This window comes from Notolepis coatsorum (genome assembly GCF_963971535.1).
Source record: "Notolepis coatsorum genome assembly, chromosome: 3".
In the NCBI taxonomy this organism is placed as follows: domain Eukaryota; kingdom Metazoa; phylum Chordata; class Actinopteri; order Aulopiformes; family Paralepididae; genus Notolepis; species Notolepis coatsorum.
Genome location: NC_140167.1, coordinates 56,557,082 through 56,569,531, shown reverse-complemented (window position 1 = coordinate 56,569,531; position 12,450 = coordinate 56,557,082). Strand labels below are relative to the sequence as shown.

At 45.3% G+C, this 12,450-nt stretch overlaps 1 protein-coding gene across 1 annotated transcript in view; it reads right to left on the bottom strand.

Annotated features, from left to right (window-relative positions):
- Positions 1-472: 472 nt before the first annotated feature.
- The window catches only part of lclat1 (lysocardiolipin acyltransferase 1), a 51,170-nt gene continuing 39,192 nt past the window's right edge, over positions 473-12,450 (bottom strand). Inside the window, exons 4-6 of the mRNA XM_084311004.1 lie at positions 12,047-12,193; positions 4,291-4,407; positions 473-3,072 (exon numbers count right to left, since the gene is read on the bottom strand). Of these exons, the coding sequence (XP_084167130.1) occupies positions 2,540-3,072; positions 4,291-4,407; positions 12,047-12,193 (797 nt within the window). The 3' untranslated portion in view covers positions 473-2,539. The remainder of the gene's footprint in view (positions 3,073-4,290; positions 4,408-12,046; positions 12,194-12,450) is intronic.

Genomic DNA, 12,450 nt, shown 5'->3' with positions numbered 1-12,450 from the left:
ATGACAGAATTCTGTCGGCGGGAGATAGAAAATAGCATGCTTTCCATTGACATCACTCCACATCCCGTTGCTGGGAGACGGGGGAGTCAACATTTGTTGCTATGGCAACGCTACTTCACCTTCAAATCTTCCGACCTCTATGTCTGTGTGTAGCAGACGAGGATGATTCTGTGTGTGTGTGTAAAAACCAGAGCAAACTATGAAGTGATGTCGTGTAACATGAGTATTCAGGGTCTTGTTGACTCATTCACTGCAGTGTCTTGAATGCTATAATATGAGCAGCCCCAGATTAGGGGCCGTGCTAGCAGCACTTCAAGAGAAATCTTTCACTGCAGTGTTCGCTTTAATATGACCAAAGTCAAGGTTGACCGTCTACAAAGCTAAGTGGCATACAGGGAGCAGTCTACCGTAATCGGTCATAACAACAAGTCAACATCTCACACTCGTACCAACAACAAAAATCACAGACAACTTGGATTGAAACAATGTATTTATTGAGAGCCATTTCCTTTTAAGAGTGAGTGATAACAGTGTGTTTACCTGAGGACATTGACTGTAAAGAGCTCCAGCATCAGCAGGTGATTGTGATGTTGTGACAATGCAATGTGGGAAGAGAAAGAGACACACACACAGATAGACAGAGACACACAGATGGAGAAAGAAAGACAGAGATACACACACAGACATACAGAGAGAGAGAGACAACACAAACAGAGAGAGGGGGGGGGTAAGAAGTTATGTTTAGTAAACTATTGACGTGCTGATCAGATAATGTTTAACACGGCTCCTCAGTGACCAACTAGAACAAGTCCCTCGTTTACACTTTAACTCCAGGGGCCTCGGATTCCTATTGAACAGAAGACACTTCAGCCGGTCCTCTACTGCGGCCGACTGGGACAAAGACTACTTTCCTTTTCCACAACAGGATCACCCTGACCTGCAGCCGTTGAGGTGGTCAGTGAGATGGAGACACACGGTGTCCTATTAAATAAAAACAGTTGTCGATTGTCCCGAGAGAGGCGGAGACTGTGTTGGCGTCTCTCTGAATATGGCGTGGTTTCTTCCAGGCGGCACTGAGCAGCGGCAGGGAGGGTTCAGTGGAGCAGCGGCAGGGAGGTTCAGTGGCTCCAATCTAACGGTTACATTTCTCGTCTTCTTTTTTGGCACAATCGGTGCAGCTTTCTCAGCTGTCATTCTCCAATTAAAGAGTTTAGCAGGCGCATCAATGCCAGTTCCCAGAGAGCGAGAGAGAGAGACGGGGAGAGGTGGGCATTGCAGGGCTTTTTCGGATTAGGTCGAGTTCAGGGCCAGTTTTCCACTCCAAGTCTGGTCCTGTGTGCCACCCTGCACACGAGGGGTGATGTTGTCCCAACAGGACATTCTTCCACCCCCCCCCTCCCCAAACCCCCCCCCCCCGCACCACCCACATCCCTTCGTTCCCAGAAAAGGGCAGAAAGCTCATCTATTCCTATAGTAATATCTCAAGTCAGGCGTTTGATCCGTTTTGTGGGGAGTGGATGATTTACAAGAGTTGCTTCATTCCGGATTGCAAGCAGCACCCTTGGCACCAGTGATGTATGAAGCTGCCCTGTCCTAACGAGACAGACTACATTCTGTTTGGTTACTTGTTTACATCTCAAATAGCTTTTCTCACCTTTGGCTTTTCATGTGCAAAAGGTACTTCAGGAGCGAGCATATGCATACAAATAAAAAATAAATCTACAGGAGCTAAAAACTCAAATAAACTCTGCATAAATCATCTCTTAAGGACTAAAACATAAAAGTTAATAGTTGCCATAGTGTATCGTGAGAGGGTATTGGGACGCAGTGCAGGTAAACAATAGACACATCTTGACTATGCTCATGGACTGAAATGCATTTCATTCTAACATCTTGTGAAAAGATTGCTAGTGGAAATGGTGATTCATTTGGCTGGACTAGTCAATGGTCTAGATTGGCTAAACACAGTACTGGCTACGATATTGTACTGAAATGTCGTCACGTCATATGTATAAGTGCTTTGCAAATATGGCTCTGTTCCATCACTTAAAATACACAGAAACCCAAGAGAAACATATGACGATGAAATCAATTTGGACGAAATATTATGTCCTATGACATGAAATGTGGTATGCGAGTAAACAAACGATAAACTAAAACATTGAAAACAACATAAACAGTGTTCCTATCTTTAACTACGGACAGCGTGTCACATACAGAAGGGAACCAGCACAGATAACTGATGGGTTGAACCCAGCTCAGCCATTCTGTCCAGGCCCATGTGAGAGCGGAACATTCATCCTTCTTTCCTCCACATTCTCCCAGCTTCTTCCACAGCAAGGTTAAGCTCCTCTCTCGCTGAAGTCATGCACACTGCTAGCAGGTGGCCTCTCTCCTCCCTGTGTTGGGGGACGAGGAGGATGGGGTCCGGGCAGCGGACCCTTCTGGACTGAGCCCCAGCCACTGGTCCTCAGCGTCTCCGTTGAGAACCGGTGGACACAGGTCGAGGTCGTCCAGCGGCGATGTCCCCCCGCCATCTTCACTGCATCTTCCCCTCCGGCGACTTGTTCTTCTCGTCTGCATCGCCGACGGCTACGGACTTCCAGTAGCGGTGGCAGGCCAGCTCCAGCACCTCCAGCCCCCCGACCTGCTTCTGCTGGCCGCACACAAACACCGCCACCATGGCCACGAAGTAGAGCCTGAGTGGCGTCCACAGCCAGAGGCCGACGAAGCACAGCGCGATGAAGCCGCTCCAGTAGAGCAGCGAGGCGGCCTTGATCAGAGCCACTCGCAGCTCCGTCTTGCAGGGCGGCACGCGGGACAGGCCCTCCCGGTCGAAGGCCCGGGGCTGGCTGGAGTAGAAGTCCCGCAGGCGGGTTTCCTTCTCGGCCCAGCGCTCCTGGCACCAGACCTGTAGGGCGGCCGAGGAGCCGGGCAGGGATGCGGCCGGGTAGCGGCGCACGTGGAAGTGGATCTCACGCGGGAACAGGCCCAGGATCAGGTGGCGCTCCGTCTGAGGGATGTTCTGGGGGTAGGCTACTGTGATGTCATGGACTGCGTCCAGGTTGTCTCCTGTTGGGTCAGAGGGGAGAAGTGAGCAAGGACTCGTACAAGCTGATGAAATAATGCAACAGGATGATGTCAGCAAGTAAGACAGAGGGGGAAACAACTTTTGAATTATTAAAACTCCAATATATGAAATGTACTAACTCACAGTACAGTATAGCCTGAGGTACAATGAGAGACGTTGAGACATCAGGTAGTCGTATCACTTTTCCATGACCCAAACGCAGCAATGGGGATTATCTCATGCGCCTGTTCAAAACCTCAACTCTCAACTCCATTACACATTTAATTTAACCAGGGGCTTTAGTGCTGCATGAATCATCTGTACCACCCGGAGCCCCTACATCATCAACACCATCATCATCATTGTTGGCCCGCCTTACATAATCCTGGCCTCCGTGTCCTTACGGAACACAATGGCAGCTGAGTGACATATCAAGCTGGCCGGATGGCTCTCCTGTACAACCCTACTGTGTATACTCAGGTATAAATAGAGCCAGAGAGAGAGAGAGAGAGAGAGAGAGAGAGAGAGAGAGAGAGAGAGAGAGAGAGAGAGGGGCACACAACACTCAAGAGAAGGACCACCTGTATAACAAGTCATCACAGCGCGACAGGGGGAACAGTCCGGTGACATCACTTTGATTCACAGCACCTGCTCGGAGAGTTAGTGCCAATGCTCGCCGCGAGCCCCCGGGGAAGGGTGGTGCGGTGTGGTGCGGCAGCAGGGCAGCAGGGCCAGAGGTGGTACTTAAGACCTCTGGAAGGTGGCCAGGATTAGCTCACAGAAGCAACATGAGCCCCACTGGCGATGGGTTGCTGTAATGTAATGGCAGGCAGTGGGATGAAGCACTTGTCTGAGACTTTGGAGAATAACATGGCATGATCCTGTCCGCCCAAATAAAGCCGTCATAGGAATAACCAACATCATCATGCTTGGACAACCATTGTTCCCTGGTGAGCGTTACGTTTCTGTGATGGACGATGCGCTCCGTTTGTTAATGTTAAATGTTTGGTAATGTTCTTTAGTTTGAGCTCCAAGAATGATGATATTACAAATGAATAAGCAACACAATAGTGGCAAAATGTCATTAATTGATGAAGCAATGAAAATGCACATGGATCAAGAGGATTCTAACTAGGGAACACTCTTCCTGTTAAAAACAATAAAGAGAAGACAATCCACAGAGGCTGGTGAAGCGCCCACTTATCTGGGTGACCCCTGACCTTGTCGCAGCTTGTCCACGATGAAGGTGAACCCGGTGGTGCGGGGGTGCAGCACGTACTGGTATTTGGGCATGTTGTTCTTGTCGGCAAAGTCGTCGCTCCTTGCCCTGGTGTTTTCTGCAACAGACAAAGGAACAGGATAACAATCTGGCAGCTAGACTGCTGGCGTAAGTCATCTGAGAACTAGTGAACTGTGTCACATGTACGTGTGGCAGGTGGCTACTCTCACTGTCAACTAACAGTCATAGATTTAAACCACAAATCTGTAAAGTTTTAGTTTTTCACATGCAATGGATGGACCTCTTCTAGCCTAGGATCTCTTTCAGGGGGGGAAAAAGCATAAAAGAAAATCTACCTATCGACTAACAAGGTCTCAGTGGACTCGACTAAGACAGAACCGACTGATTGATCCGATTGACTAAGAGGAGACAGCCCTACTGAATAACGTAGTATTTAGTCTTATATAAATCAGCTTTTATCCAATCAACTCTTAAACAATTTAAACTATTTCCATTGGATAGCTTATAGCAGTGGTTCTCAAACTTTTTACACCAAGTACCACCTGAGAACGTAGCTGGCTCTCCAAGTACCACCATATGAATGAATAAAATACAGTCTATTCAGCTATGCACAGTTCACGCAGGAGGCAAATGTATTCCTAATACCATTATTTATTGTTAACTTTAGTCAGACACAGCCACAATGTACAAAGGGATAGCACTAGAACTAGCAAACGCTTCCACACAACTCATACAATGCAAGGGGCATTGAGAACATAATAACTAACATTCTCACATAGCAAGTGAGAAAATTAAGAACAACTGTATTTCAGCAAATGTACTTAATTCTCTCTATCTATCTCTCTCTCTCTCTCACACTCTCTCTCTCTCTCTCTCTCTCTCTCACACAGCAAGCAATTGTCCGTCATTCTCTCTCTCTCACACACAATTATTTTGTTACAAAAACTTAATTTCGTGCATTCTGGTGCAGGAATTTTTGAAATTTTACCCTTTAAATGCCAGTGTTTGTGATGGGCATCACAAATTATTGTAAAAAAGAAAAGAAAACACATATTCAATAAATTTTTGAATGTTTAGCCTTTAAATGCCAGTTTGTGTGATGGCATCACAAATTATTGTTAAAAAAAACACAAAAAGTAAAATATTTTCAATATATCAAATGCAAAGTACATTTTTCTGGGGGGGATTATTACAGGCTAGGCATGTGTCAATGATTAGCAGCAACACATATTTTGATGGATTTTTTGTAATGTCAGATTTAACACCAACTCTTTTCAGAAAAGTGGGAGTATTTAATGTTTTATCTGACATTACAAGAAATCTAAAATTAAATAGTTATGATCAGGGCTGAAGTTGAATTAAAGATTTATGACTGTTTAGACTGCATTACTCTCTGTCACAGTGATCTTCTGGTTGTTCCCCACTTAGATTATCTAACTATCGCGCCGCCGCAACCAGAAACACTGGCCTGGCCTGCTTCTAAGTTCAGTGGCCTGACTGCAAACATTTTTCTTTTTTTTTTCTTTTCTTTTTTAGCTTTTTTGGAAATGTTTTCAAGTACCACCAGCAGTACCACCAAGTACCACTAGTGGTACGCGTACCACAGTTTGAGAACCACTGGCTTATAGTATGCCTTTTTGGATTAAGCCTCAGTCCGACCAGTAATAAGTACAGAGTTATTTTCCAAAGTCACAGACGGTTCAACCTGGAAACTCATCCCGAGAACATCTCGGATGTTGGTTAAGGATTACTAACACTGGACGAGGATGACACTTATGAAACAACACTCGCACCGCGGGACACAGGAGAGATGTCTGTTTATGTACCAAACATTCTTCAGGTACTTGTTGTAGGAACATGAAAACTATATCATAACTCAGTCATATTATGTAACAGACTCGCAGAACAGAGGGCCATGGGGGGGGGTCTCCACCTGCTCTAGCAAGGACCCATCACTCTGTCTCACACGCCTAATCCCCCACCATTTCATAAGGCTTCCCCTGATCCACAAGGGCCATGGTCGAGGAAATCCTTAGGGGAAAGGGATTAAGTGAACCCTGAGGTTTTGTGCGGAGAAGAGGTATATTTCTCTGATGAAGAAATAATAACCATCTAAGACCCAAACACACACACACATACATACAGTCCCCAGAGCGACAAAGCCCTTGGAAAAAATAAAAAGAAGTGTGAACCGCTGCCCTTTGTGACATAACATCAATGATTGGCTACACCCGACGTCATACTAGCTAAAGAGGAGTTGGCCCCTATATAGATAAGACCACTCCGAGGCATTGGCTGGCTTAGCTGGGATCTATAGAAGGATTTGGATGCTGGTTTCACTCCTGCTTAGATTGAAAGATCAGAGGGTTATTCTTTTGGAAATTACCTGGTGGTGATTTGACGACTACACCCCATTACTTTGAATCAGTTTGTATCACTGCTGGTGCAAAAGCCCAAGGCAGGTGTAGGTCAAACTGTTGGGCCCAATAACCATAATGATCTCTGGAATCTGGCTTGTTTACTCATGCACGAGACTCAGGGCAATGGACCTCATACACCAACATTGTCTTAAGTTTTCTCTTACGACAACCTCCTTGGAAGGTTGTAAGAGAAAGCAGACGACAATTACCCCCGGATTCACCAACAGGTGGAGAGGTTATCTTAACTTGCCAAATGATCACAGCTGCGAACCCCCGGGTGCGCATTCTTGTATACTTAATTTGCAGACACGCCCCTTCAGCTCATTATAATGCGAGGGCCGTGTGCAAAACAAGGGTCTGCATTGCATGTGCTGATCCCCGTAATCAACGGTAGCGCGGAAGCGCTTTGCGACTGATAAAAATTTGATTCAAATGTATTGTCATCATACAGCACACTATAGCTATAGTGGAATAGACTGTATTAATATTCCATATTTATACCGTCTTGTTGCGCACTCCTGGCCACCTGCCGCAGCGTGCGCACACACACTCTGTATAGTCTACGTGCGTAATGAATGAACAGTAGGGCTTATATTATTCTAATTACTTGTTTTATTAGGAGATCGCAGATACTGCGCTGCCCTATAGTAGTTCTACTACAGTACACGTGGACTCCGCGTTGCGCACCGGTGTAACACAAAAGGCTGCTCGGCGTGTTGGTTGACATCGACCTGCATTAAATGTAAACTGGCATGAGAAATGTAGAAAATTGGTAAGCGGTGGTACGCATGACTATGAAAACTCAAACGATTGTGGACATGCCGCGCAGAGTCCGGTCCGCTCACAGTACGCCCAACTGTGTGGCGGCCTTAACTCTTTTACTGCCACGCTGTTTTTCAATCTTTATGACGTGTTATGTGCATTATGCGTAAATCGTTATTTTTTATCATTCTTTCCAAAAGAAAAGAGGCCTAGAAGCGTGGCTAACGCTAAATGGCACGCATACCAGAGGCTAACTGCCTAAGAAAACAGGCACAGAGGCACTGAAAGAGGATTTCACCCATCTAATGAACACACTAGACTAGACAAATATCAAGATGTATCCATCAGTGGACCAATTGCATGCTTTTGCAGAGGACAAGAAGCCTTCAGTCGACTCCTTCAGACATTAAGCACCCCCACAGCCCAAATGGAATGATAAAAAAAAATATATATATATTATACTTTATTATTATTATAATTTTTTTGTCGACTAATAGTAGACTAATGGCAAATTTTGGCCTATCATAGTCGACTATCCAAATCCTTAGTCAGGGACAACCCTATACCATATAGATGTTTCTTCACAAAGTCACGAAAAGCATGTTTTTGGTTCGGTAAAATACGGCGCTGTGATCAATACAAAAGCATGTTTTAGGTTCGGTAAAATAGACCTCACCTTTGTCAGAAGGTACTCAAAATGAATAATCCCAGTAGTTCCATCGCGATCGCCATTACTGGTGTGCATTGGGCCTGGCTATAATACGGAAAACAATAGGTTTCAGGCGAGCAAATCAGCGACAGATGGCTGTGTGCTGCTTCACTTTGAGGGGGAGGCGATTCCTGCAGCCGGAGACACTGAGGCACTGAGAGATCCAGTTAAAAATGTAGGCGATACTGCTACCTGTCGGGATTCGATCGCCATTGCAATTATAACATAGGGAGCGGTGCCAGGGAGACACAGGCAGGTCCGCACGAGTGTTTAGAATGGGAAAATCGAAAAAAGGATCTCAGGTTTGGCACTCTCTCGTGTTTGGCGCTGAATGAGTTAAGAGGTCATGCTACTGTTACTGTACTTACTACTATAGGGCAGCGCGTACAGTATCTACCATCTCCTAATGAAACAAGTAATTAGAATAATATAAGCCTACTGTTCATTCATTACTAGGGTTGGGCAGCGAGAACCGGTTCTGGTTCCGGAACCGAATTTGTATTTTTATTTATTTATTTAAATCTTTAATTAATTTGTCACATGACTTTGTTTTATTTTGTTTCATATCTCAACACCCACCTGGGCTGCAGCTCTTTGTTTTTTAGACTGCTGCCAACTTGCAATGTTATTTCAGCAGGTTTCAGTTTATTAAGTATTAAGTTAAGAGTTTCAATTATGTGCCTTTTCAGTTTTACAGTTAGTTATTGAAGTTTGAAGTTACGTAATTGAATACCCTAGTTATAGTACAGCAACCAAATTAAACTGTATCAAGTCAACTGATAGTGAATAGTATGGAAAAAAAGGATTTAAAAAAAAAAAAAAAAAAATCTCCTGCAAAATAAGCTGTGACCTGTTTTGACCTGCACCTCAAAGAATCGGAATCGAGAATCGTTTAGAACAGGAATCGAGGCGGTCAGGTGGCGTAACGGAGATTGCGTTCGTCACCAACCCCGGAGCAGCTGGATTCGCCTGTTAGAATTTAGCTCACAGCTCCGGGTTGTCACCAGCTTGGCTGGCCGTTCACACTAATACAATTGGCAGTATTAGAGGGTGGGAGAAGCTGGCGGGGTGGGTCCGGGTCGTTGTAAACAGCGACTCCTACAGTTCGGTCGGGGCGCCTGCTAAGCGCGGATAGGATCTAAGTGGGATAGTGTGATCCTTCCACACGCTACGCCCTCTCAGTGAGAATCCGCGCTGCCAGGTGAAAAGAAGCGGTTGATTGGCTGGACGTGTGTCGGAGGAAGCACGTGGTAGCCTCCACTCTCCCAGACCGACTGTGGGGGGTAAGTGCGCAGCGACCAGGAAGGGGATTGGGAATTGGCATAACGACTAACATTGGGATGGGAGAAAATCGGAGGAAAAAGGAGGGGGAAAAAGATTAAAAAAAAATAAAAAAAAAATAACAGGAATCGAAATGGAGAATCGGAATCGTTCAAATCCAAATGATGCCCAACCCTATTCATTACACACGTAGGCTATACAGTGTGCGTGCTGAACAGTTGGCCAGGAGCACGCAACAAGACGGTATAAATATGGAATATTAATACAGTCTATGTCTATTCCACTATATCCAATTAGGTTTAGTTCTTCTTTTTAAATATTATAGCTATATCGACATTACTATGGCCCATTCAACATCGGGTATCTATCGTTCCGGATGTGGGAACGTTATATTTTTCCATTCATACATTGTCGTGTTAGTACCGTCGTGAATATAAGTATGTTTTTAGAGTGGATAGCAGTAATTCCTAGAATGCGCGTTATAGGCCCTGATGCGTATTATACATAATCGATGGCGTTTCGTTCCTATACACGCTATATTAGAAAATTGAAATGCATATGATCGCTATACATTATGCTCCATCATGCGTGAAGGAAAGGGGGGGGGGGGGGGGGGTCGTTTATGATTCCTTGATTGTCACTAACGGCTTTCTTTAGTACGACACCATACGTTGATCGGATAGATTGCAATGAAATAAATGGACAATCGAGCTGGAATTAACGTTAGATTCCGCTTACCTGTGGCCGATGCGTCTGGAGAATTTATTTTCCAATTATTTGATGTCGATCTGCTAGATCCATTTTCCGTTTGTATGATGCAATAAACGCCGAAAGCATATTGATTCTTGCGTCTCGAAAGCGATCCCATGCACTCGAGTGTGTATCTTGATCCACGTTACAAGATATCTCTGCCGGAGGATTTTCCCCGATGCACAGAGTGCCACATCCGGTTTAGAGTGGAGTGCAACTCACCCGAAATCCACCAGGCGGCGGTATTGAGGCGTTGAAATATCAGTCAGGGTCCAGCTGGCTCCCGGAGCCTTCCTGGATGAATTATGAATGCCAATAGCGAATAAAGGAAATAACGATCATAAAAACGAGTAAACTCGTTGTTGGCGCAAGATCTGTTAGAACACGGTGAATACCAGTCTGTCCAACTTACGACTGCTCTTCAGTGCTCCTAAATCCTGCTCCTAGTTAAGACCGAATCCAGGAGAAGGGACCGTTCGTGAATCCCAAAATCGGCCAGAAAATGTCTTTTGTCTGATCTTTTGTCTTAAGTCCATTGGTGAATGAGACCCAAATGTTTACTCATGCACGAGACTCAGGGCAATGTTTACTCATGCACAAGACTCAGGACAATGTTTACTCATGCACGAGACTCAAGACAATGTTTACTCATGCACGAGACTCAGGGCAATGTTTACTCATGCACAAGACTCAGGGCAATGTTTACTCATGCACAAGACTCAGGGCAATGTTTACTCATGCACGAGACTCAGGACAATGTTTACTCATGCACGAGACTCAGGGCAATGTTTACTCATGCACAAGACTCAGGGCAATGTTTACTCATGCACGAGACTCAGAAGCATATCTGGGAAACATTCTATTTGGGATGTGGGCCAATGCCATTATGGTTACTATACCTCCCAGGCCAGGGCCGGACTGGGGAAATAATTCATACCGGGAGATATAGCGTGAAATATAGCCCCAGTCAGGCCACTTTTTAAGCGGGGGGTCTGGGGGTCCCCCACCAGGAAATTGTTTGTTACAAAGACTTAATTTCCTGCATTCTGGTGAATTTTAGTGCATGTGAATCACAAACTAATGAGCCAACAATTGCTTAGTACAATGTACTGTTATGAACCTCAAATAAAACTGTTGTGGCACTAGCAATGCTACTCTCTCCACCTTCAAAAAGAAAAAAGCAAGAGCACAACATATTTTTCTATTTACTATTATAATACAGTTAACCACTCTCTCCACCTATTCAAACAGAGCAAGAGCACAATACCATATTCACTTTACTGATGCACTACCCATCAACAGTTAAAATAGCCCTTTACACAAACATTAAATAACAGACCTTTCATTATTACAAAACGACCTGGCTCACTGCCTGGCTGTTACAGTATTCTGCAGAGTGCCATCTGCCATTCCATTCACCGCCTCCACTGTCAATCAGTTGTATCGCCTGGTCCCGCCTCCACCAATCACAAGCGGCAGCACGGCTCCATTGTGTGTGTGTGATCCGAGGGAGAGAGTCAGATAGTTCTCCAACTCTGTCGCAGACAGTGAAATCCTGGTTGTTCCCCACCCACCTAGGTTATCTAACTATCGCGCCGCGCCGCCGCCACAACTAGAAACAACGGCCTGGCAAAAAAAAAAAAAAATTTATATTATTATTATTATTATTATTATTTTTTAATCTGTGCAGGCCAGGCCACCAGGAAAACTCCCGGTGCTCCCGATGGCCAGTCCGGGCCTGTCCCAGGCTCTTCTTTTGCTTAGCATTAAACATTCTTGTGGCATACATTCCACCTGGGGACGGTGTTACTCACCGGTGAGGTCTGTGCCCTCGGGGAAGAGCAGGAGCTGCAGGGGCTCCCTGATGTCACAGAAGTACTCCAGCATGTTCTCCAGGTGGCTCCTGTCGTCCTCCCAGCGGCGGTGGATGAAGACGAAGCAGGCCACCTGCATGGCCCAGCCTGGAAAATTCACATGTGTACTTGATTTACTTGAAAGGGACGCTTTTAATGTAGCACAGACCGACGAGCACCATCGATGATCCTGAAGTAAAGCCCAACGTCCTCTAGTCTATTCTGAAAACAAAATGCAATTGGGACCTAAGTGGCTTTTGGGGCAAGGACTGGTGCAGCTAAATAAGCAACCTCATCACTCACTTCCTCTCAGCCTGCTCCTATCAATTATCAATTATCAAGCAGGCACTTAAGACCATAGCCAT